Source organism: Triturus cristatus, chromosome 5_1 (assembly GCF_964204655.1).
Source record: "Triturus cristatus chromosome 5_1, aTriCri1.1, whole genome shotgun sequence".
NCBI classification, from domain to species: domain Eukaryota; kingdom Metazoa; phylum Chordata; class Amphibia; order Caudata; family Salamandridae; genus Triturus; species Triturus cristatus.
Genome location: NC_140587.1, coordinates 297,443,645 through 297,469,447, shown reverse-complemented (window position 1 = coordinate 297,469,447; position 25,803 = coordinate 297,443,645). Strand labels below are relative to the sequence as shown.

The window sequence follows — 25,803 nt, the reverse complement described above, 5'->3', positions numbered from 1 at the left end:
CAGTGTACCCTAATGTAGGTGTGTGTTTTCACTGTATTTTCAAGATAGCACTGGCCCTGGGCCGGGTTAGACAGAGCCCAGGGACAGTCAGAGTCAGTTGCCACCAGTAGCAGTCAGCAAAACATGGGGGTGCACAGGGCAGAGGATGACTTTGCAACATACAGATATAAGTTATGTGAGGACGCTGTGCTTCATCTCTTCTTATCCTTGCAATGATAGTACATCTCTGGAGCAAATTGCTTGCAATCATTGGGGCATACTTAATGAGGGCTGGGACACCCATGGATTTGTAAACCAAAGATGAAAGGATTTCAGGATTCAATCCTATTTCGACTCACTTGGCTTCAATATTTCATGATCATTGATGGATGTTGTGGAGATTTAAAAGGTCACTCCAGGGGGCAGATAATACATATTTAACAAAAAATGGGTTCCATGCTGTTTTAAAATATTTCTATTCTGAAAACAATAGATAATTCATGACTATCCTCAGACTAAAAGAGAAATGCATTCTTTCTTTACCTGCCACACTATTATTGAAAGTCAAGACACATATTGCAAATGTTTAAAATGCCCGACTAGACGATGCAATAATGCAAAATAGTCAGTTCAAATCATATTTCTTCATCATATTACTGCTCTGTTTATTTAAAAGTATATAGATTCTAATTTTACTGACCACTCAAACTGTTTGAAACCGTTTAAAGATATGAGATATTTCTGTAACGTTTGCTGCATGTGTATGTTCAGCCAAACGCTTTCAGTTCAACAATGTAAATGTTTAAGCAGATGACATCAGACACAAAATAGGCAATGTAATTATTCTATAAATAGCCTCGGAAACTTGATATAGCGAATTAAGAGATAATAATTGGCAATGATCTGGTTGACAATATTTCTGAAATACTCTAAAAAAATTGTTTGCTCATTTTCCATTCATAACTTTAATCCAGTTATTGATAACTGATATATTGATTTTGTTTGATACTGCTGCCCTGTGACGTGGCTGTGTAGGTGTATTGCAACTTCCTAATCGTCCACATATATCTCAAATATTTCTAAAGAAACATTCCAGTGGAAGTGTGACGACATTAGGGGCCATATGTAGGTAGCTAAATACCGGTCGTTAATGGCCGAAATTCGGTAAATATCACGTTACCGACCGGTATTTAGGCGATTTAGATGTAGGAGGCCAAAAAGCAGGATTCGGTAATTATGAATCGGTAAATACCTATTCATCTTTACCGAATTCTAAATTACCAAATCGGAATTACCGAATTCTTATTTACCGAATCGGTAAATAGGAAATGGTAAAACGAGAAAAGAGATGTAGGTAAATTCGGTATTACCGAATTGCATGAAATTCGGTATTTAAGAATCGGTATTTAACACTGAGTGAAAGCAGGTGGTAATCAGCTACAGTGCATAGAAGCAATCCCAAAATGCAACAGCGTGATCACCATGGCGGCTCTCTATGTGATTGCAAGGCGCCTACGTCTACAGGCAGCAGGAATGAGGATTTGGAGACGGGAGGAGCGCATTTACAGACAGCGCATCACACTCTTCCAACAGACTGAGGCTGAGATACATGAAAGGTACAGGCTACACCCCCAAACCATCATGGACCTGATAAGGGACTTGCACCCACTCCTGGACCATCCAACAACAAGGGCGCACGCCATACCACCACATGTGCAGGTGCTGTGTAGCCTCCATCTACTCGCATCTGGCAGTTACCAGGGGGTGATAGCTGCGGTAGGCGGGGTATCCCAGAGTTGCCTGTCCCGTTTCTTCAGGAAGTTCCTGGATGCCATGATGCAGAGAATGCAACACTACATTAGCTTCCCAAACACACAGGCTGAACTGCTGAAAACCAAGACAAACTTCTACCAGATGGCACAGTTCCCGCATGTCATAGGCAGCATCGATGGCACACACATTCCAATCTGCCCACCAGCAGCCACTGAGTATATCTTCAGGAACAGAAAGTCCACCCACTCCATAAATGTGCAGGTAATCTGCGATGCTGCCAACATAATTACTGACATCGTAGCCAAATTTCCTGGGAGCACCCACGACTCCTACATCTTCCAGAACAGTGGGATCTACACACGCCTGGTTGCGGGCGAATTTGGAGAAGGATACCTGCTAGGTAAATCACTGTGACACTCCCTTATACTTACCGCAGATGAATGTGTATTGGTGTATGTGACTAATGGCACCCTCTTTCTCACCTAGGCGATAGTGCATATGCCGTGCGGTCATTTATCCTCACTCCCTACCTACACCCATCAACCCTGAGTGAGAGACGATACAATGTGGCACACAGATCAACACGCAACGTGGTGGAGCGCACGTTTGGACTATTGAAAAGCAGGTTCCGCTGCCTCCACAAGAGCGGAGGCGCACGCCAGTACACACCCATCATCTGCTGCAAGATCATTGCTACTTGTGCAATGCTGCACAACCTTGCCACAAAGAAAAGTACAGAAGTGGAAATAACAAATTTTGAGGAGGATGATGATGATTTTGCACAGCCAGAGCCCAACGCAGCAGGAGTGGCAGCAGCAACAGATGGGAGAGAGAGACGGGCAGAGATCACATGCAACTATTTCTAAGTAAGTAAGGAGACACAGCCAGTTGTTGGATGCAATGACGTAGTTTTAATTTGTGGGCACTACGCCACAACACAAACAGCCAAACTGGGCTTTCAAATTGGTGACATCCATTGTAGGAAGTCATGGGTTACTTCACCCAACTCTGTCCTGGCAGCGTGGCCTGCATCAGCGTCTGTGGCCACGCACTACAGTGTGGGATGCCAGTGACGGACTGTCCTCACTGGCTGTGGGACCAGTGGCAGCCCCATGCCGTCTGCTGCTCCTCCATGTGTCTGTGACAGGGGGGGTAATGCTGCTCCGACTAGTCGTGTCCTCGCTGTCCACAACATCCACAGCACCAGTATTGGCAGACTGGCTCGTCAGCAGCACCTCAAGAGCAGTGGTCACCTTAACCAGCCCCCTAGATACATCAGTGCTGCAGTGCGCAAGCCCCTCCTGCATGGCCACGGAGCGCCTGCAGAGCAGAGAAGTGGCAGTAGCTAGTCGGTTCACTGCCCTCGTATGGTGCTCCATTTTCTGCCTCTCCCTTCGCCGTGTTGCTCTGTCCTCCTCCATTTTACTGCACAGCAGCATCACAGACTGGGACATGTCCCGCATACCCGCAGCCATCTCCCTCATGCCCTCAGCCATTGAGGAAATTCCCCTGTCAATGTTGCTCATTTTATCATTGAGGCACTTCATTTGTCATTGTACCGACTGTATTGCCTTGCCTTGTAGGCGCTGCACCTTCACCATGGTTGCCTCCAGCCCTCCGAAGACACCATGGCTCTCACCCTGTGGAGGCGGACTGCTCACACGAGCCCTGCAGCGGCATCTGGCACCTGTGTGTGCTCCCTCAACGGTGGACAGCACCCCAGCATTGCTATCATCCAGTGGCACAGTGGTTGATTCATCCCCCCTCGAGTCTTCTGAGGAGGACTCGGACACATGCAGTCTGGCAACAGCACGCCTCCTAGGTCTCACCACTGCAGGTGGTGTTGATGCTGGTGAGGCTAGCAGTAGTGGCGATGCTGGCTGTGGTGGCGTGGGTGGCGGTGAGGCTGGCTGTGGTGGTGAGGCTGGCTGTGGTGGTGAGGCTGGCATTGGTGGTGTTGTGTGCCCTGCACTCGTGGTGGCCTGCTCAGTGATGTGCTTCCGGAGTGCCCTCTCTCCCTTCTCCTGCGCAGTCCTGCGCGATGTGTCGCCTGTGGACAGAAAATTTACATTAGCTCAGTGTACCTGCAGCCCTGCATTGTTCACATCATAATACATTTCTGCAACACTATCTCATTGTCCTGTGCCTGATTATCGCAGATGTGTGTCACATGCCTTGTTGTTCGGTACGATTCCTGTCATGATAGGGGTTTCCCTGACTACATCACCCATAATGCATTGCTGGTCTGAACAAAAACCTGTACTGGAGTGGGAATCACATTGCCCAATTGGGGATTTGGGATAGGGGAAGGGGGGGCACAATGCTGCGCATGCTTCTTACCTTTTTTGGTAGCAGCTCTGGCTGAGCTGTCTGCATCACCAATCCCAACGACACTTTCAGGCTCTATCGTGGACTCCACGAGCTGCTCCAGTTCTGTCAGGGCAGGTGCCCTGTTCCTTCCTCCTCCTGTCTGGCTGGCCTGTTTTTTAAGATCAGCCATCTTCCTCTTGGTGATGATCCGGATGTCATACTACCGCTTCTTCAGCACATCAATGTCCCGGGGGGTCACTCCAATGGCATTTACCTGCGACTGGATTACTTGCCAGATCCTTCTTTTTTCAGACTCTGCAACTTGCAGGGACTGCTTTCCAAAAAGCTTATTGTGCTGCTTCACCACCTCCTCCACAAGTACCTGCAGGTCCTTCTGGCTGAATTTCATTTTCCTCTTCCTTTCACCTCCATCTGTGTCCTGGCTGGCCATTGTGCTGGATCAGTTAACAATGTTCAGGCATTGGCTCTGTTGCACTCCTCAGCACTCCCAGCCTCTTCAGAGGGTTCTGATTGTGTGCACCTGCCTGGGTGTGGCCACTTCCTGGTTGGGAGGGGTGTTGGTTGCACATGATTGGCTGATTCCTCAATTGATGTGTTTTTGAAATTCCGATTCGGTAAATTCTGAATCGGTAAATACCGATTCAGGAATACCGGTCGGTATTGTGGAATCGGTAACCATTTTACCGAATCAGTAATCTTTACCGAATAATTAGGTACATACGAAATACCGATTTCTAAATACCGATTCGGTAAAATTCGGTATTTATGAATCGGTAAATTTCACTTACCTATATATGGCCCTATGTCGCTTAATGTAAAAATAATGAGCATTATGTGTGTAAAGAAATCAATGCCACAATTAACTTTTTATGTGCTTGCCCCTGAGTCGAACATCTTTAGGAGGGGGAGTAAGGAAGTGAGCAGGTCTATTTCTGATCCTGGGTCCCATCTTTGTGACCTTGAAGTGGTGTCTTGATGACGAGAAGACTGCTTTATGTATGCAGGTATACACATAAGTAGGAATGTTAGGTATGCACAGTTGTTTGCTCTCAAACAACCTTTGCAGCATTTTTGCAGGACTATTGCATTATTGAAGGCTTCTGTTGCTGTTTTTGCTCCTTGACGGCCCCTTCATACAAGAGTATTTTGAAAGTCACTGAGAGAACATGGATGAACCCACAAGTGTGAGCCCAAGTTCTCTGAATGAGCACCTCAAATACTGGTGAAGGTACTAATCAATCAGAACTAGTTCTGTTTGATGCCAACATACACCCAAAAATAATGTAAATTAATACAGGGTCGGACTGAGCTAAAGGGCTAGCAGGCAGTGCCCAATGGGCGGGTCTGATAGAGCAGTATATGGGCCGGTTTTTTAACAGTTTGTGGGCCTTTTTTATGGCAAGGTGGGCTGGTTATTGTTATTGATTTTCCTGCTATTGCCACAAACATTGCCTGCAGCAAACAAAAATGCATGCAGTCTCACATAACTTGCAAAAAAAATACAGATGTGTTGTGTTCAATCTGTGGGCTTCAGCTGGCCCATAGGCTTCTCATTTGCTCGCTCCATCGTCGCTCTCAAATCCTTTGTCCCCGTATGTCCATGGTATGAATGCATCATGCCTTTTCCTGTGTTTGGACCTCCCCCAGTGTATGGACCAAGTACTTGTGCCCATCCACTGCTCCCATTTTGGGAGCTACTTTTTTCTTGTCTTGGAGCACAACATACGAGTGCTTGTGTTTTCACTAGCTCAGTGCTCAGTCCTGTTTTTTTTTTTCTGTGGTTTTATATCGCTCGTAAACGAGCCATATGTATTATAGTAGCGCTTTACATGAGCACCAGTTCCTTTACACAAGGACACGTTCATTTAACCAGGGGGCATATTTACGAGTAAGTGGCGGAGCACGGCGTTAGCCTCCTTGGCTAAACACCACGCTCCGCCACTTCTGAAATGCAGGTCTGCACTGTATTTACAAGGATATGGTGCAGCCCCGTGTTTCCTCCTGCACTGTTGCTAATTTAGCTGCCTAGCGCCAATGCAGACACCATAGTGCAAGGGTGCCTGCTTTGCAGGGGAAGATTGTTTATGTGCAGGAAGGGCTGCCCATAAACAATCTGAAATGGTGTTTTGTAATTTCTATGTGTTCTGCTAAATGCAGCACACATTGAAACATCAAAAACAAGGAGAAATTAAACATTTCTCCTAATTTAATTTCTCCTCGTTGCGCCAGGCTAAGACCAAGTTTTCCCTGGTCTTAATTTTGGCGCTGTCCCATATCTACACCACCCTTGTAAATACGGGGTAGCGTCAAAATCAATGAGTGTTGCGGTGGAACACCTACCACAACACCCATTGCCCGCCCTAGTCACGCTAAGCACAGCATGAAAGGGTGCCTTATTTAAAAGGCAGCGTTAAGCCACGTTAGGTGGCTTACGCTGCCTTGTAAATAGGCCAAAGCCCCTGTCACAACCACAACATCAGGAAAAGTGATTCTGTGGTGGCGATAGGGGCTTGTAAATAGGCCCCCAGGTTTCCCAGATCCCTAGTCAGCATCTCTGGCCATAACACAACATCCTCTCCCCTGCTACTGGAGAGGTTAGGGATTGTATCCCCAGTGTTGATTTCTGCTTTCTTTAACAATGTCACTGCTTGTTGCTCTCTCTATGCACTGTTTTCTGCCCCACGAGAACAACAAAACTAAAATACATTATGATTTATATTCTTACTTTGAGTGTTTCTAACTCATGAACTGTTGCTCAATTGTGCAGACTTTGTTTTCTCTAGCTCTGTCCTCCGTATCCTGTTTTTCTTTTTTTTAATGTTATGTTAATTTAATTTGATATTGTGCACGAATCACCCCAGGAGGGGTATCTTGGCGCTAAAGCAGTTCACAAGCAGGAGACATGCAGAGTTAGAACAATATAACAAAATCTTCCCCGAGCACTCAAACAAATATCAAATAACAGTTGGCAAAATAGTGTAATTCCACAGCATTCAAGTTTCAATGTCCATAGATTTATTCAATTTTCATTCGATCAGGAATTCTTCTCTTGGTACAGGAGATATCCGTATCCAAGTATCCAAAACATTCAATTTGATAATTCTTCAGTATATGTAAATTGCAAAGTAACCACGCAGCCAGCACGTGTTTCGTCATGCAAAGTAAATCATCCTTGACTTCTTCAGGGCTGCAAACCCTAATATAAAAAATTAATTCTAAAGTTTAATAAATACATATATATCCACCTAAATTCAGATGAAGGATATTCCCATTACGCTGAACAATGATTAGGAAACAGACGAGATATAAGAGTAAAACATCACCCAAAGTGCAATAAGACAAAGTATCGTAGAGGTATTTGATAGAAAAAAAGTATAAGATAAAGCACAAAGTATCCCCAGCATAAACACCGGAGAATGTGAAAGCCCAAGAGCAAAGGTTAAGTATAAACTCAATGCACTTAAATAATCAAATAACCTGTAGTACAAATAACAAAGTATAGAAACCAAATGTCTCCGCCTGTATAAAACGCCACACTCAATATCTGTAAAATCAAAAATACATGATTTACAAACGTACGAATCAATAGTACGTCTCCAATTATGCTTAAAAAGCCTCCAATACCACAATACCGTCCCATAATCGTTTTGCAAATTGAATGGAATGCAACACATAACATCCACTCAAACTCCATCTAAATTACATAAACTAAATACCTCATGTACTATCAGAGCATCCCCCAAAGATTTAAACTCCGTACCACTCCAAAGAACAGATGAAAAATCCCCAATTTGATTAATGAACTGAACAAAACATTACCGTTTCTATCTTCCAAGTCAACGTAATGTACTGTATTACAATATTTCAAGTATGAGCAGTCATCAGTACATGTTCATAAAAGTATATCTCACTTCTCACATGTGTCCGTATACTGGAAGTTTCTCCCAGGAATCTAAAAGTAACAGGCACCAGACGGTATACTCAAACGTCCCCAATTCTTATGTAGTTTAGTCCATCATATTTCAGTAGAGTACATCTCACCGTTCTTCACAAGTCAATCGTAATTATTATCCAAAATCAAGAGCGTACGTGATCTATAATCAAAAGAAACCATGCTATATTGGTTACGATGTCCCTCATTCACCGCTAGTAATGTAATAAAAAAATTATGTGGAGTATTCTAATCTCCCACTTACCAGTCATAGGTCTTATCCCTCTATCTCATAACTGAAAATCGGCGTTCTACACTACCCTGATTAAGAGTTGAGCGCCCTTTCAGTAACCTGGTTACCTAGTGTCTTAATTTATCAGAGTTAGAACATCATTGTCTTGAGCATTTTTCTGAATTTGATGTTATCTGTACATGTGCGGCTGTAGTGAGGCAGTTCTTTCCAGTATGAGAAGGCCAGATGGGAAAATTACCTATCACCTGTTCCTAACTTTCTGATGTGTGGGTCAGCAAGCCTAAATGGACAGTACCTGGGGCCTTTCTTATTAGCGGCTTGTGAGTGAGGCAGCAGCTTTGAAAAATTATTATTATCCTTACGGGCAATCAATGTAAAGATCTCAGAAGAGGTATTGAGGCGGTACCAGAAGGAAGATTGCAAATGAGACAGGTTGCTGTGTTTTGCACAACTTTAAGTTTAGAAAGTAGTGTCTCATTAGCAGAAGCTAGTAAGGCATTGCCATGATCTAATCTCCTGATAATGAGCGCATGTACCAAGGTTTTTGTAGTAAAGTACTTGTCAGCTATTCTCTACTGTACTGCTCTGTTAGAATGTTGCATGACATCATAGAATGCCTGGGTGCCTCTCTGGGTGAGATTGTCAGTTGGTCTACTCAGGCTGAGCTGTAAGGAGCTTGCTCCTGGTGGGCCTATCTTTGTACCATCTACCTTATCCTACTATCCTGACCACCTATGCTGGAACCAAGCTACTAATAAAGAAGTAACCTACATGTACAGATGGACTCTGTATCTTTCTTTACAACAATTTTGGCGACGATTTTGAACCTACGTGTGCAGTAAGGAGAGGGTCAACCAAGGAACTAAAGGACTAGCATTTAAAGACTTTAAGGACTTTAAGGACTTTCTCAACGTCAATTGAAAGTCGGAGATAACGCCCTGGCCAGCCCCACCAGTGTCTTGTTCCATCTGGACAGCCTGCAGCCCGGGCGTTTAGTCTACTGTCACCCATCTGTCTGCTGTCACCTGGGAGTTTTCAACAGTGCTTTCAACAGTGCCCAGCTACACACTTCTCACAAGCGCAACGTGTTTCTCTGTTGGACACTCTCTCCAAAACAGATAGATAGACGTTACTTAGTGGTCTGCCTGTGAAGCTTGCTCGAGAGCAACCGTCAGAGCTGCAGAGGACCGGAAAGCGTCCAGAAAGCGGCACCGTTGGTAAGCCCATGCGCATTCTTGGACAAGCTATCCAGTGTCTCGGGGTACTTTACTAGCGGTCCCAGCGTATTGTAGTGTGCTGTTGTGCTACAAGGAGTATCTTTGATAAGCTGACGCACATGTGTGGAGAAGCAAAGACCGGTGCTGCGTTGTACCGTTGGGTGGGTACTTTGCGTTGCTGTTTTGGGATGTTTGGACATGGTCTTTGCTTCATGGCAGTTTAACCACTGCCTTTCAAATGCCCCACGAGCTTCACCGCACGCATACACTTGACGCGTGCAACCTTACCGTCATGCCTGCAATCTTGCTTCTGTGACGTCTCTCTCTCTCTCCTCCCAGTGACTTTCTGCGGTGGACGTTTTGGTGCACGCTCCTGCCGTAAGCCACCCTGCACAGCGTCAGGATTGCATGCCGCCATTTTCTGTTTGGAAAATGTTCCTCCCTCTTGGAAATCTGCATTGAGGTGTACTCTTTTCGCCAACCGTGTTGCCAATAAAGTTTCGAGGACAAAAATTACCCGGTCGGCCTGATTCACACGTGGTCAACGAGCAGAGCGGCACAACATTGTATGCTGGCAGCTGTGGGAGGTCTTGTGTGGAGTTCTCGGGTGAAAAACCGATCACCGCTTCATGACGTTTTCTCCCTGGTTATAATGCCTTTGACATTTCCTCTTTGGTTACATTGCCTTTACTCATGTGGAAATTCTTGTATTGGTGTGTAAGTTGTGGGGGAATTCATTACTTCAATTCTCTGTATAACGTTGTGTACTGAGCGGGCGATTAGTGCCTCCATGCTACAACTTTGTTTGGGAGGAATGTGTGTTGTGTGACTAAACATTGCATGCTCTCTTTTCTTTGGGGAGGTTGTGGGTGTGTATTCCTGTGTAGCGTGCCATTAGAAGGTGGGTGTCCTGATTTAGTCGCAGTACATAGTGTACCCATTGCTTTGGGGAGGTCGTGGGTGTAGTCAAGGCCTTCAATTTCATAGTCTTTGTACATAGAGTGTACCCATTTCTCTGGGGAGGTTGTGAGGGGAGTCAATGCCTTTAATTTTGTAGTCTCTGTACTTGGAGTGTACCCATTTCTTTGGGGAGGTTGTGGGGGTAGGCAATGCCTCTAGTCTAGTTTTCAGTTTTCCAGGGTTGTTACCCTGTGGTGTGCCCTATTTAGGGGAGGTTGTGTTATTTTCCGGAGCCATTACTCTGTGGTGTACTCTATTTAGGGGAGGTGTTGTTGTTTTCCAGGGTGTCTACCCTGCGGTGTACCCTACATAGGGGAAGTCGTGTTGTTTTCCGGAGTGTTTACCTTGTTGTGTGCCTGTCTCTTTGGGGGTAATTAATGTCTCTAATTTAGTTTTTCAGTTTTCCAGGGTTAGTACTCTGTGGTGTACCCTTCTAGGTTTAAACTAGTAAGGGGAAGTTGTGTTTGTGGGTAGTCAATGCCTCATGTCAGTACTCTATATAGGGGAAGTCGTGTTGTTTTGTAAAGTGTTTAACTCGTAGTGTACCCATCTCTTTGGGGAGGTTGTGGGGGGTAATCAACGCCTCTATTTTAGTTTTCAGTTTTCTTGGGTGTGTGTACCCTATGGTGTACCCTATCTAGGGGAGGTTGTTTTGTTTTCTTGGGTTAGTACCCTGTCGTGTTCCTTGGTGAAGTGTTTGGTTGGTTCCTAATGTTATCTTGGGTCTTCCTTTCATGTGGACACCATGTTCCGGTCGAAGTCTACCTGCGTGGAATTCGTGGCCAAGGGTTTCACGCTTGTACAACTTTGAGTGGGAAGTTTTTTTGTTAGTGTTTAGACCTCTTTAAGTGTCAGCATGCCTTCTACCAAGGGACCTCGTGTTTCTTTACAGAGTGTTTCTCTCTGGAGTATATTTGTTGTTGTGGTGGCACTCTTCTTGTTATCTAGAGTGTTTAGCCACTATTGTATCTCTTTGTTGGGGATGTTGTTATCTCCCAAGGGTCTGTGTTTTACACCCACTTTTGTTTAACAGGGTGTCTACCCTGTGGTGTACCCGAGTATGGGGAGGTTGTGTGGGTGACCGCCCTTCTTTGTTGCAGTGTTTTTATCTAAGCTGCTGTGTTTTCCCTAAGGGAGGGGGATGGGGCGTGTAGTAATGTTGTTTGCGATTTTAATGTTTAACATCTTAACACATTTCTGTTCATGCCAGTGGAATTCATGATACCTCATGTAATACACCTGTGGATATGTGCACCTCATTGTTGCACCTTCTTGCTAAAGATTTATTGGGGTATCTCATTTGTCTTTACTTTTACTTCTGTTGTTCCCTAAGGAAAGAGGATGTGTAGTAAAGTACTTGTCAGCTATTCTCTACTGTACTGCTCTGTTGGAATGTTGCATGACATCATAGAATGCCTGGGTGCCTCTCTGGGTGAGATTGTCAGTTGGTCTACTCAGGCTGAGCTGTAAGGAGCTTGCTCCTGGTGGGGCTATCTTTGTACCATCTACCTTATCCTACTATCCTGACCACCTATGCTGGAACCAAGCTACTAATAAAGATATAACCTACATGTACAGATGGACTCTGTATCTTCCTTTACAACAGTTTTCCTTGTTGAAATTGGAAGAAAAGGGAGAGCTTTCCTCAACAGACACATGTCTCGGTGTCCGACTGGACCAAATCTTAATTACGAAAGAGCAGGTGGTTCTGTCTTCCACTGAGGCTCTTCACTATTTGTTTAGGTGTGGCAGCGCCAAGTTCTGCAGGCCACCAGTCAGCCGACCAAAGCTGTTGGGACTTACCGAATAGAATGATCTCGTTTTTTTCTGAATACAATTTTAGGGAGTTGGAGGACATCCAGGCTGCAATCGCTTTCATCCCTGTTGCAAGAGGCTGTTTTGCTTTAGCCAAGTCTTTGCCAAAGGTGCCCCCCCCTCAGCAAAACTTGCAGGTGGTGTGCTGGGGGGAGGGGGCCAGCGCTGGACTGGCACTACCGGGCATTTCTACGGGAGGTGGAATGGTGGGGGCCAGTTTTTGCTGTTGTGGGCTGATTTTGTAACTGTGACCAATTTTGCAGCAGTGCTTTACTATCGGCCCACAGTAACTACATCAGCAGGCCAGCAGCAGCAAGTCCAAAATCCATTAGTCCTCCTGTCCGCTCACACACTTTCCAGCCTCCCTGGGACGGCGCTCCTTCACGCGCGGACTTCTCTGCTGCTGTTTTGAAAACATTATAGAATGTAACACTACCCCTAGACTGGGCTGGTGTTAAATGTTATAACGTTTTCAAAGCAGCAGCAGTGGTATGTGTTTACTTTTACTCAGGGTCATTAATCTGCAGCGCAGGAAAGTTCTACCAATGACTGCTCTTTTATTAACTACACTGGCCTGCCCCTGAGCTCCCTGCCTTTTTGTGCCTTGCTTTGTCACCACGTGACGTGATGTCGCACAGTCATGAGTGAGTCCTACTCTGAACTCATCGTGCAGAAGGGCAGAGAGCTGCAGTGAGGCCGGCAGCTGCTCGAGAGACTAGTAGTAGTAAACTAGTAGTCCACCACCTGCAGCCACTATCCTGCCATTACTACCACAGCACCCCAGTGGCAGCCTGACAGATACCTTGGTAAGTGGCTATGAGATTGATTAACAGACACTGTATTGATGATCTTTGTGATCGCCAGTAGTTAGGTCCCTCGCAATGACCCCTCTCCTATGAAATGTCCACCATCGCAGAACGGCGTCACTGTAGGTTGCATTTACCAGTGAAAACATTGACCAGTCACCTGAAGATCGGTTTATGCGGAGGCCCCGGGTGTTAGTTCCCCATGTCTCCACTTTTTGGTGTCTTTTGGGAATGGATGAAGGCCGCGTCCCTGTTAACAAAGGTAACCAGATGCGCTGATAATAGAGGCCACCAATGGCTGTTTCTTTTTGGAATGTGTTTATTGACGTAAAAAAGTCAAGGTGCTCTGACTTTTAAATCACCTGGTTATTGGTTAGTTATGAACCTGAAGGTGAGGGGAGTGCACTCTGTAAGCAATTAGAATTCTCAGTATTTAAAAAAACCCATCTCATTTAGACTTTGGACAACACATGACCAATATTTCTTTGCAGGCCTTTGCTGCAATTTCCAGTAATCAAATAAAGCTGTCTTAACCCAGGCACTCTATTCCCACCCTGCTCCTTCTTTTCTCAATGTACAGTCTGTATACAAGCCTCGCTTACTTCCCCAAACATTGGCACAGCAGGGGTCTATGCCCCACGAACACCAATGTAATGAAAATACTGAGTAGATTTTGCAGAATTCGCAGCAGGGGGAGTAAACTAACTGTGGTTCCCTGGTCACTGTCAGAATACACAGCATTGGCTTGATGAAAAGCACATCTTTGTGAAGGTGGTGAATATCATGCTACTGTGAGTGGTGGGGGCAGTGGGGATGGAGATTGAGGCATGTCAACTTGTAGTCTGTTATTTGCTGTACCCGGGAGCCCTCTGCACCTTTAAACACATATTTTATGAATACAGGCCTCACCGCAAGTGACGTTGTTTCTCAGCACTTTCTGTAATGTATGTATATTGTATCTAGCCTGTGATGTGTGCTGTTTTCATTCCTCTCCAAAGGATGAAAGGCTGAGTCGGTGCTGTTGGGATTAAATCCATGACCTGCAATTTATACATATATATTTGTGCAAGAGGCATTAACCTGCTGTTTATTTTTTCTGTCACTTAAAGCAAGAGGCCTGCAGGTTGCACAGGTCTCTGCAGCAGGCACATTGACACAGTGCTACCTGGGAAAGAGTACTGTGGAGTGTATATGTGACTGCTTCCAGCCATGTCTTTCTATGTATCAGGATGGTGATGTCCGAGGGCAGCTAAAATATGTGGGTCCACTCTAATGACCCCTATGGGGATATAGAAACGCATATGGCGGCTAAGGCCTACAGTCCCATGCAAGCTACAACCCCTTGCCTTCTGGAAAACGGGCCAAGATTCCTGTAAAGTGCATTAGGATACAAGGCAGGTTAAACATGCTTACAGTGATCAGGTGTGCACTGTATCTGAAATGGTTTAATAGTGTTCTGGGTACAGAATCACAGTGGGTTCTAACATGGTTTTTGTTAAAGTTTATATTTAGGATTTGTAATGTGCTTTTAGATGCATTTTAGCTGCGAGGCTTGAAACGTTTTCTGAGATCTTTGAGTAGTTTCTAAACTGCTTCGCCAAAGTGTATGGTTAAAGCTTGTGAAGTGCTCCGTCACCCAGTGTATATATTGGAGGCTGGGTTTTAAAGTGTTCTGTGGTGTAGAAATGTCCGAAGGGCTTTGTTGGAAAGCCGGAGTCCCAGTCCAGCACTACTGTCACCAAGTGCGCTCCCCACGTTAGGCCAAGTAAGGACACCGTTTGAGATAGCTCTGCTCACCCCTTTAGTAGCTTGGCACGAGCAGCCAGGCCTATCTCCAAGGCACGAGTGTTCAGTATGTGCAACCACGCCCACAGCAACCCCCTGGTGACACTACAAATGGACTCCACACGAGTTTGATAAAAACTAGTATAAACTTTATGTAAAAGATATACGATCAGACCACAAAAATACAGAAGCCAACATAGAATAAAGGGTAATATTTGTTCCGGCTGGCTGGTAGTTTCAAATCCCAACCACCACTTTCAACATGCTATGCTGGTCGCAATGCTAGAATCACACACGTTGCAATAGACAAACAATAGTGCACTGCGTAACAATATAATCCTGTGCTGGACAAAGGAGATATAATACAATGTGAAACGATACACCCCGGTACCTGCAATGGGAGAAATAATGCAATGCGTACCGCTACCTTTATGTACTGCGCAATGAAGGAATAATGCAATGCGTCACACCCCAATCACGTACGTTGCAATGAAGAAACAATACAATACGCGCCGCTACAATCATGTACTTTGCAATTAAGGAATAATGCAATGCGTAACGACAATCATGTACCTTGCAATAAAGAAATAATGCAATGCGGGCCGCTACAACCATGTACTTGGCAAGGGAGAAATGCAATGCGTAGCGCTACAATCGTGTACTTCGTTAGGCAATAATAATGTCAGGCGTCCTAAGACAGTCCGGCAGTTCATTAGTAGCAATATTGGCAATGTGTTTTGCGACAATCAGCCTCTTGATAACAGTTCCCCCCCCACACGGTTCAACGATGATACAGAGTACAGCTTATTACTCTGGCCCCTGTACTGTCACTCCTTTCGTCAGTGCGGGCCTTACTCTGAGCCGAAGCAAAAGGCTCACGTCGTCAGAAGGACTGAGAGGCCGAGAGACTGTCCCTCCGAACTCGCACCCCACCCATGTAGTAATCCACATTACCTGTGGGCATGACCCCACTCTCTTCTCCTCCTTCCTTGAACTAGGCCGGTCGTGCAGAACTCTCTCAACGGGCCTCAGCGTCTCGGCCTGGCAGCTTAGTTCTTCCGGGGCTGCCAGTCCAGGCCGCGACTGTTAGGAAGGTCTCAGGTAGCCGCAGGGCACACATACCCCATGCCCCTGAGATTATTTTAACTCCGTGTGCACGTTGACCACCGCACTCTTCAGATCTCCTCTGGCAAGCCACACACACAACGCTGATGTGACTTCACGTCGACTCTGAGTGCACGCTCACCAGGCACTCCTCCTTGCGGTCTCAGTTGGCTTGCTCACCGCGCTGCAGAGACCCACTTTCTTCCGGTGCACACGATGATCAGCCGATCACCTCCACAGTCCCAGGTTGCACCAAAGCACGCCTGCTGCTTCACTGAGACTTACTCCAACTCCAGTGCCCCGATATCCAGATGCTCTTCACCAATGCCTTTGGCCGCACCTCGACACACCGTGTCCGAGCCTCACTTCTCCTCCTGTGCACTCGATCACCAGGCGCTCTTCACCAATGCCTTCGATGCAACCCGACACGCACCCTGCGCGTCCGAGGCTCACTCCACTTCCGATGCACACGTTGGTCAGGTGCTCCTCACCAATGCCTCCTGTGCACCAAGACATGCACCCTGCGCCTCTGAGAGACTCACTCTACCTCCGATGCACACGCCGACCAGACGATCCTCACCAGCGCCTGCGGTGCACCTTGTCACACACCCTGCGCATCCGAGTCTCCCTCCAGCTTCGGTGCACATGCTGACCAGGCGCTCTTCACTAATACCTGCGGTGCACCACGATACACACCAAGCGCATCTGAGTTTCACTTCAGCTTCGGTGCACATCTTGACCAGGCGCTCTTCCTATCGCCCCCTGTGCACCACGACATGCACCACGTGCATCTGAATCTCACTTCTCCGTGTGTCCATGATCAAAGGGCACATCTTCCGAGGGTCTCAAGCTGCCACAACATGCGCCCACCGCGTTGCTTAAAACGTCTCCGGAAACTTTTATGTTCCTGTGTTTCCAAAGAGGGAGCCAGCTCACCTTGGGGTTACAAGACACAGCACAAAGCATAGTCTTCATCAAGCAGGGGGACCAAGCACCTCCAAGCACTATCCCAACAGCCTCTTCCTTGGTTAGAGCAGCAAACTGCAGACCAGCCCCAGATCAAGAAGCAAGGATTGGTTTTTCCCCAGCAGTCTCTTCAGTTACTCCTTCTTTAGCAGAGGTTTCTCTTGACCACAGAAATGGGTCCAAGCCTTTTCAGTCTCAATCCATTTCTGTTTCATTCCAATGTTCAGGGGTTTCAGCTCTCCTAGTAATACCCCTTAAGGTCTTCGTAGTTTGTTGTGCTCAAGGGTCCCTAACCCCTCCCTAAATCAGTTCTGGGTATCTCCCTCCCAGTGTCACCTTTCTCCATTTGATACTGGGGGTCTGGATCCTTAATCACTCAGCAGGAGATGGGTCAATTGGTTTATAGCACCAGCCTAGGCCTTTTCACCTCCCGGTCCAGACCTCTCCCAGCTCCTCACACCTCTCAGATCCAGACAGTCAATCCACATTCAGCAGAGACACACAGAAATGCTTAAAGCACAAAACTCGGTCACTTTCTAAAAGAGTGGCAAACCCACCTTCATAGAAAGATGGGTGATGACACTGTGAGTTCATACATACTAAACTCCACCTCTCCATTATAAACTTACAGGAAACTAGGCAAACAAAATACAAAACCCAGCCTTCCCCATTCTGTCCTATGGGCAGAATGGCCTTTCACCAGTGAAAACGAAATGGAGTGTTTTTCACGGTCAGGACATAACACACACCTCAGTATATGTCCTGCCTTTTACTTACACTGCACCCTGCCCAGGGGTTACCTCGGATCTACCACAGGGGTGCCCAGTGTGTATGAAAAAGGGAAAGTAAGGCCTGACAAGTGGTTACACTTGTCCGGACAACATGCTAACTTAGCACTCTGCGCGCAGGCCCTACAGTGAAGACCTGAGTACCCTGTGGGATTCATTGACAGCTGGTCATCATTAAGATGACCTGCTGTCAGATGGGGGTGAGTAAGGTAAGAAAATCAGTTATTGATTTTAAGCCTGACAAATTAAGCAGGCCAGGATGTTCGACTCTGAGCTGTAGGTTAAGTAATTGCGCATCACTGCTCATTTATATATGCTATTGTAATTTGTCTATGCTTTCTGTGCATGGTATACTGATGGCTTGGCATATGTATTTTTATTTTATATATGTTTTGTTTTTGTGTCGTATTGACAATTCTATTTTTATACTAATACAAGTTCTCCTGTGCGGTACAGGGATGGTCGTGACGACGTCAAGCCCTGCGCAGCAGTTGGCTGGAACTTGTTCAAAATTACTAAATTCCACAGACATGATATTATCATTATCATGCTGCCACAATAGCAGACAACACGTTATCAGTGTATGTCTAATTGGTATTGGAGATGAATAAAACAAGAAAAGTTATGCAAGACTAAAATATGTGTCACCTGTGGATAGCAATGACTGCCCTTCTCTTATAGACAGGCCGCCGTCGGTCATATGTTTCCAGATTGGATATTAGGGAACCATTATGATTTGTAGCCCCTGCCAAAAGGTGACAAATGGCACAGGAATGTTTACTTAGTTAAGACTTCCTCAGAGTGAAAACTCTGCATTTTAGAATGCTGTAAAGGGTTTCCACAAATGAGGTTCAGTATTTTGGGTAATGAGAAAAATATCTGACAGGCTTTCCTTTTCTTAAAAGTTTTCTTCTTATAAGCTCATTCTTGTAAATGGTGGCGCAAGCTAAGGCAATGAGATTTGTACATTTGCTAGAAGGATTTCTCGCCATTTCATAGTGCTATGTATCTCCTATACTTTTGCTTATGCCCAGTTGCTACACACAGGGATTGATAGTGTTGACAGCATTGAAATCTGTTTTAGCTTTCCTCCTGTCAAACCGGGGGGGAGGAGGTAAGCTTCCCGCTAGCCCCCTTAGAAGTTAAGCCTAGGTAATTATGTGTGTTGCTCTCCCCTTTTCTCATGTTTTCTTGTGATCTTTAAGGGGAATTAGGTGTGGGTAGTTTTTGTTCTACTAATCTTAGGCGACATGGCTAGTTCTTCATTAACTAGTCTGTGTGAATACACACTTTACTAGAAGCTGATGTTGAGTAATTTGGATTAGGGAAAAGCAGTTTTTGTCTTCTTGCAGCCCTTGTACGTTGTTCATGTATGCATTCCCAGGCTATGTACCATGGACCCCCATATACCAGATGGGTTTATGTCCACTTGGACTATAGTAGACCAGTTCTTCACCTCAATAGAGAATACCTTACGCTTATTTCTGGAACATGGCATAATTACAATGCCTAGTTTCAGTTGATTCTTACCTGTATGTTCCTGCTGTTTTGAATGTTGGTAGGATCAGATGGGTTTCAATAGTGGAAATACCAGGACTCTCTAGTCCTTGTCTTTTGTTCCCACATTTCTGATCATCAGTCTGCATTACATCATGCACCTAATACGCTATTATTTAAGAAAGGTATCTGTATGCCTCTAAGTCGTTTCATACGTTTCCTTTTTGATATATTCCAGATAAGAACTATAGGAGCACACAGATCTAGTATTTCAAGAGATGTTTACCCCATTATACGATGCTATTATGTGTGAAGACATACATACAGATAGAATTCCCCTGTAGCTATCTACCCCTAGATGACAGAAGATAATAGAAAGTGCCCAATTGAAAAACAGTACATTTTTAGAGTAGTCCCATGGCGTATGGCCACTCCCTCAAAGGTTGCAGGCCACCTGCTTGCAGTCACCTTGTTAAATACTAGGAATTATTTTTCTGTACTTGGAAGAAAATTAACAACTATGTTACATTTCCTGCATCATTAGGTTCTGCGGGATCTTCCAGAGTAAAAGGGAGAATGATACCCTGCAGAACGGTGATAAAGATGAGTCCTAATTTCCCATCAGTGTCAGCTACAGATGAGGGCTACATGTCCTGGCCCTACAGTCTCAACACCCAGAAAGTAGTAAAATTGGACCGCGATTGCCAATGCTTCATCAACTACAGCATCGTGCTTGCCTCATTGGATAGCGTCGGACATCAGAGAAGGAGGAGGCCTGTTGGCCACAGAACTTCAGTGCAAAAGTGCAAAGGAGAGGAATCCCTGTTGATGGCAGGGCCGTCGTTCAGTTTCTTCAGTTCTCTTCCTGTCATGTGCTAGTAACCTCTGACAGCGCGCGATCCCCTGACCCCCTTGGCCTGAGTTTTGGCCACCCCCCTTTTCCTTTGTATCAATGGAAAGGCAGTGCACCAGAGAATCTACGATTGGCAAAAGGCACTATATTTGTGGTGCCCATGAACCAGCATCCCGAATGTCCTCTGACACTGAATGACGAGTGTTGGAGCCTGAGGGTGTAGCTGAACTTGAAACTTTCTGCACAATATGATCTGTGTCTATGATAGTGCCTGCCACAGAGGAAAGATGTTGGTGCACTGCCTCGAGACATTGAGACTTTCGAGTGAGCTGTGAGTGTTTGCCAGGAGGGCACTCCAACGGATACTACGAAGAACTATTTTCATGGAGGGCCTGATCAAAGAGGCCAAATATGACGATGGAAGCAGACTTGATGAACAATAGAAGCCTGCCAGAGAGGCTTCGAACGGACTCTGGGCATAGTCGTATTTGCACGAGCAGTTGGGTGTTATAAGACTGATTCTTACTGTCTTTTCTGGCACTGTTTTAGAATAGTATTCTGATTAGTGGAAGTAGCGTCAAATTAATCCTATGATGAAACGTACCCCCGAGACTGACACAGATGGAGTAATGATAGTATCTATTAGTTGTAGGGTCCACGGATCGCTTCCCACTCTGTCTAGTAAAGGATGATCTGGTTTTGTCCCTATTTTTGTTATAAGTGTATAGGTAGATGGGCCTAATTATGGTAATGTAAATATTTATCGCGCTCCAAAGTGAAGTAAATTGGGTTATGAAGATGTCCTGAGGTACAGTGTATTGCATCAGAGGTAGATCTTGAGAGAATAGTAACAAGGTACTATGCATCTAAATGCCTGTCCAAATGTAATGAGGGAAGCATGAATTTTCCTTAACAGATAAGAAAATGAGGTGTAGGATTCCAATGGTTCGACCTCACTGAGTATGCTAGTTCTTTCCCTTGAGCAGAATGTTTCATTATTAGAAAATGTATCTGAGTACCTGTATATAATAATGCAGAACATATCATTCCATATATGTCATCCAAGAGTATAGGTTGGCCTAGGCTTTAGGCCTCAATTTGAATTTTCCTCATGCCATCTCTTTGGCTTTCAGAGGCATGATTAATTAAATGAATGTTGGTTTAGTGCAAAGTAGTGGTGCTCTTACCCTCTGCAGACAATGGATGTCCGATTCTTAGTTTCAGTGGCACTTACGGATGAGGGAGTGTTCTCTGTTTAGTTTTTGTTTGAATACTGGCTACATCAAGCCAAAAAGGGCCGATCCCATTCAAAGGCTGCACTGACTAGTATCTGAAATTCATGCAGATACAGATACCTGGTCCATTTCTGGTTGGTTTTGGGGTCTCCTTACCACTTGGGAATGGAAGATATTCATGACTCTCTTAGGAATAACAGGTGTCCTTTTCACCTGTTGTGTCTGCATACAATGTGGACCTGCCTGCGGTTCTTATTGTACTGATCGAATTCGTCTTGCCCTCCCTGAACCTAAAATAAACCCAGCAAAGATAGGTACTCAATTAGCACAGAAGGAAATATACGACATGATGCAGATAGATGAAGGTATCTTTGGAGATTAATTTGGTATGTTAGCTACATTGTGCAAAAAGGGCCGTTCTGTGGGATTCATATGTCTTATTCTGTTTGTTCGTACAATGTAATGTTAGCACAATGTATCTCTGATGTTTAGCTCTGTGCAGGGCACAGTTTCCCCTCCCTCTTGGAGTCTGATTTACTGAGAGCAGCTGAAAGTGAACTGTCTTTACATTCTATTTGAGGCCCAAGGTCACATCTGCAGAAGGGAGTATTGAGCGAAATTCCTCTGTGCCGAGACGAAAGGGAGTCACCCGGCCGACCTTCTCTGAAGAAGATAGTAACCTTATACGGGCAGATGGTATGAGCTCATTTAGGAGCTCTAGGGCTAACTGGTGTTTTTCCACTTACAATGCTTTGTATGCTGAATCTGTTATGTATATAAGTGTGACTCTGTCAAGGGGCCAGCAGTCTTCCTCGGCGCACCTGATGGGTGAGGATCGATGAGGCTCCTCTATATAGAGTTCTGTTATGGCCAATAAACGCTTGAACCTTCTACGTTGCCAACTGCTTATTATTGACCTGATATTGCGGGCCACTGGTAAGTGTGGCCCTTGGGATTACTATTAGATTACTACAACCCTTCTCTGCGTGCCGTTGCATTACTAGCCGCTGCACACACAGTGCGCATCACTAGGGACTTTACTAGTAAGGCAAACATACCAATCATGGCCAACCAATTACCATTACACTTTACATAGGGAAGACTTGAACTTTGACACTGATCAGCAGTGGCAAAGTACCCAAAGCATCTAAAAACAAAGGAGGTAGAGGCAAAAAGTCACGGGTAATCACGCCAAGATATGCCAGGTCTACCAGGCATGTAAAGTGCTCAGTTTTGCAGTACATGATTGGTTTGTACCAGGCTTTGGCATACAGTGCTTGAGAGGCTTGTGGTATTATCTACGTTGCACGTTATCAATGGCCTCAGAGTGCAAGCACCTCATATGCACTCAAAGACAAAGCACTTTTCAAGCCTGTCATGTGCAGTATGCCCGGTGCACTCTGCAGGCTCCTCATATTCTCTGTACAGAAGAAAGTCTAGGTGGCAGACTTATAAAGTGCTCTCAGTGGTAGTGTAGTCCATCAGCAGCCAGCAATTACCACAGCATATGAATCGCAGCTACCTTTAGTAAGTGGCTATGACATTGACATATAATCTTACTGTGAGTAGTAAAGCCCTTCACAATGTCTCCTAGCCCTTAAAACATGCCCAGGAATACACGGTGCAGCAAGTGCATTATGCATTGTCTTTGCTTCTCATAGTAATGAATGTGCAGATGGTATGAAGTAACTTTTGCTACTTTTGGTATTTTTGTCCCTCAGAATCCATAAGTAAATCAAACATTTGGTTGGTTTATCAGCCCTTCAGACCACTGTTTGGAGTCACATTAGTGTTCTGATAATACACTTGACAAGCTCCACAAACCACCTGCCATCAAGTAATACGACTGATGTGCGCTGACGTCAGTAACCGAAAACAAATAGTTCATCAAAAGTGGTTTATCTGAATTTGAATGATATCTCCAGTTTTTACTTTGAGTTTGTTTGCAGGTGCTTGTTAAACTCAAAAAAGGTTTTTGATCAAAACATATTAATTCAAACCATCCACTGGATCAAAGTCCAATGCACTGCATAATTTAAAAGGAAATAGCATAATTTTTAAGGTCTGGCTTGGCAGCACAGCTAAGTGCCAGACTGTTTGTCACTACTTTTTTTTTTTTTTTTTTATGTCCTCATTTGCCATTACCTCCAACCACAAAAGAGACACCATCCACCAAACAAGACTGCCTTAAGGTTTTTTAACGATCTGTCCTCCTTGATAACCTTTACCAAGCAGAATTGACTTAATAGACGGGAAATTAACCTCTTGAGTAGAAAAAGAAGGAGCTCCAGTCAATGGTATTCCACCTGACAGACCCGGAAAAGCATATGGGAGAGACCAGTTCCCGGGGTCTTCTGGAGGCTAGTTAGCATAATCATAGGACGCGGGGGAAAAAAAAAAAAAAACCCCGGTCGTCCTATCTCCAATTTATTAACAAATCCCAAAAGGACAGATTTCTCTTGCTGCATGATCTGGCCAAGTCAGTTTTGGAGGTTTCATACATTGATGTTAGCCAAGCTGCATGTGATGGGGCTTTAGCTTCCACCCAAAATTTGCATATTTGTCGTCTTGCCAAAATAATGGAGTAAAAGAGAAAAGATTTTGCCTGTCCGCTTACGTTTTCCTCCAATCCAAAAATTATTAACGGGAGAGTAAGATTCAATGAAGTACTTAAAATCGAATCCAAAGTAACCTTTACTTCTTCCCAAAACAGCCTAATGGCAGGACAATCCCTAAACATGTGGGTGTCTGTGGCTGCAACCAGATTACACTTATTACATTTCTTCCCTGGCAAGAACTTGGAAAGCCTTTGGGGTGAAAGGTAAGCCCGATGCAAGGTAAACAAATGGTTACGTCTTAACCAAGCTGGTTTAACTGTTTTATAAAGAAAAGAAAAAGATCTCATCCATAAGTCCTCACATTGGAGGCCCAACTCATTTCCCCATAGCTTATCTGGCAAGGCAGAATCTCCCATCTGCCTCCTCCACCATGCACCAATACCAGATAGCCACTTCTTTACCCCCTTGTAAGATGGGGAGAGCTTTTGGTGGATGGAAGGGTACAAGACTGGGAGGTGCTGAGGGAAAAGGTGGGTATGGCCTTTTCTAGGTTCAAATATATACAGTTGGATAGTTGGGCTCGAGCAGTTAATAGGAAAGGATCTCAACCGGGGAAATATAGCCAGTTCGAACAACAACTGGCAGACTGTTTGTCACTACTGTTCAGAGAATTATGCATACAGTGGCCTTCAAAGGATTGAGCATCTCTTATCTAATACCATTGGCTGTTTCATGGATTATCCGCCCCTCCACCCCAGAAAGCTTCCTAGTGCAGTGCATTTTTTACAGCAAATGGCAGGGTTTTTTTCATGAAAAGAAATATCATTTGGAAAAATGGTTTCCCCACTAAAAGCAACACATTCTGCATTGTAAGCAAGCACTTACTTGAGATATAGTCTAGATAACTACGCAAATGCATTTCCACATGTGTGTGCAAGTGTAAAAATGCTACTTTAAAAATACTAAAAAAATATTTGACTGAAATGTGACTCAACAAGTATTATTGTTTATTTACATATGTTTCTAATTTATACTTCAAATTAACAATTATTTGGCGTGCAGCTTGAGCCAGTTTCACAAGCAGGGCTGGACTGGCAAGCTGGGCTAGCGGGCAATCTCCTGGGAGTCTGGATCGCCAGGAGGCTTGCTTTGACACTCGGTGGCCGGTTTATGCCTCCAAGAGTGGTGGTGCACGGCTGGATCCCCAGGAGTCTTGCTTCATTTATTTTGAAGGTTTTATATAGCGCGAACAAGACCCTTGCAGGTATCAGAGCGCTTTACAAAGTAAATGTAGGAGATACATAGGCAAATTGTAACTAACTTAGAGTTCCATAAAAATCCAGGGTTGTATAGGTATATAGGCAAATTGTAACAGGCATAGAATTCCATACACATCCAGGGTCCTATAGACACATATAAGTCTGGCTCAAGTGAATTTAGCCAGGCTTGAGAAGAGATTTGACTTATTTTTTAAAAGCTGCAATAGAAGGATTTAGTCTGGTTTCAGAGGGCAATGCATTCCAGATCCTGGGCGCCATCCCTGAGAAGGTACGGTTGTATGTTTTCTTCTTGTTGAATCTTTGTGGTTTCTGTAAAAGGTTACTGGCACTTCTAGAGGATCTGTTACCACATGAGAGCACCAATTTCTGAGCTAGATAGCTGGGAGTGTTATGATGAATGGCTCTATGCGTCAGGCATGCAATTTTTAGATGAATTCTGGCTTCGAAGGAGAGCCAGTTAAGGGATCTGAGGTCTGGGGAGATGTGAGGTTTTTTTGGAGCCGGTAATGAGTCGAGCTGCTGCTTTGATTGAAGCTCTTAGAGGGGCTGTTGAGGATCTGGGAAGGCCGCAAAGAGAAACACTCCCATATTCCACTCTTGGAATAACTAGTGCTTGAACTGCTAGTTTGAAGTCCTTTTCGGGCAGGAAGGGTTTTAGTTTTCTCAAGGTGT

General features: G+C 44.9%; 1 protein-coding gene across 1 annotated transcript in view; it reads left to right on the top strand.

Annotated features, from left to right (window-relative positions):
• Nucleotides 1–22,184, top strand: part of LOC146830814 (uncharacterized) — a 77,722-nt gene extending 55,538 nt beyond the window's left edge. Inside the window, exon 3 of the mRNA XM_085604068.1 lies at nucleotides 19,750–22,184. Within this exon, the coding sequence (XP_085460194.1) occupies nucleotides 19,750–20,084 (335 nt within the window). The 3' untranslated portion in view covers nucleotides 20,085–22,184. The remainder of the gene's footprint in view (nucleotides 1–19,749) is intronic.
• The last annotated feature ends 3,619 nt before the right edge of the window (nucleotides 22,185–25,803 follow it).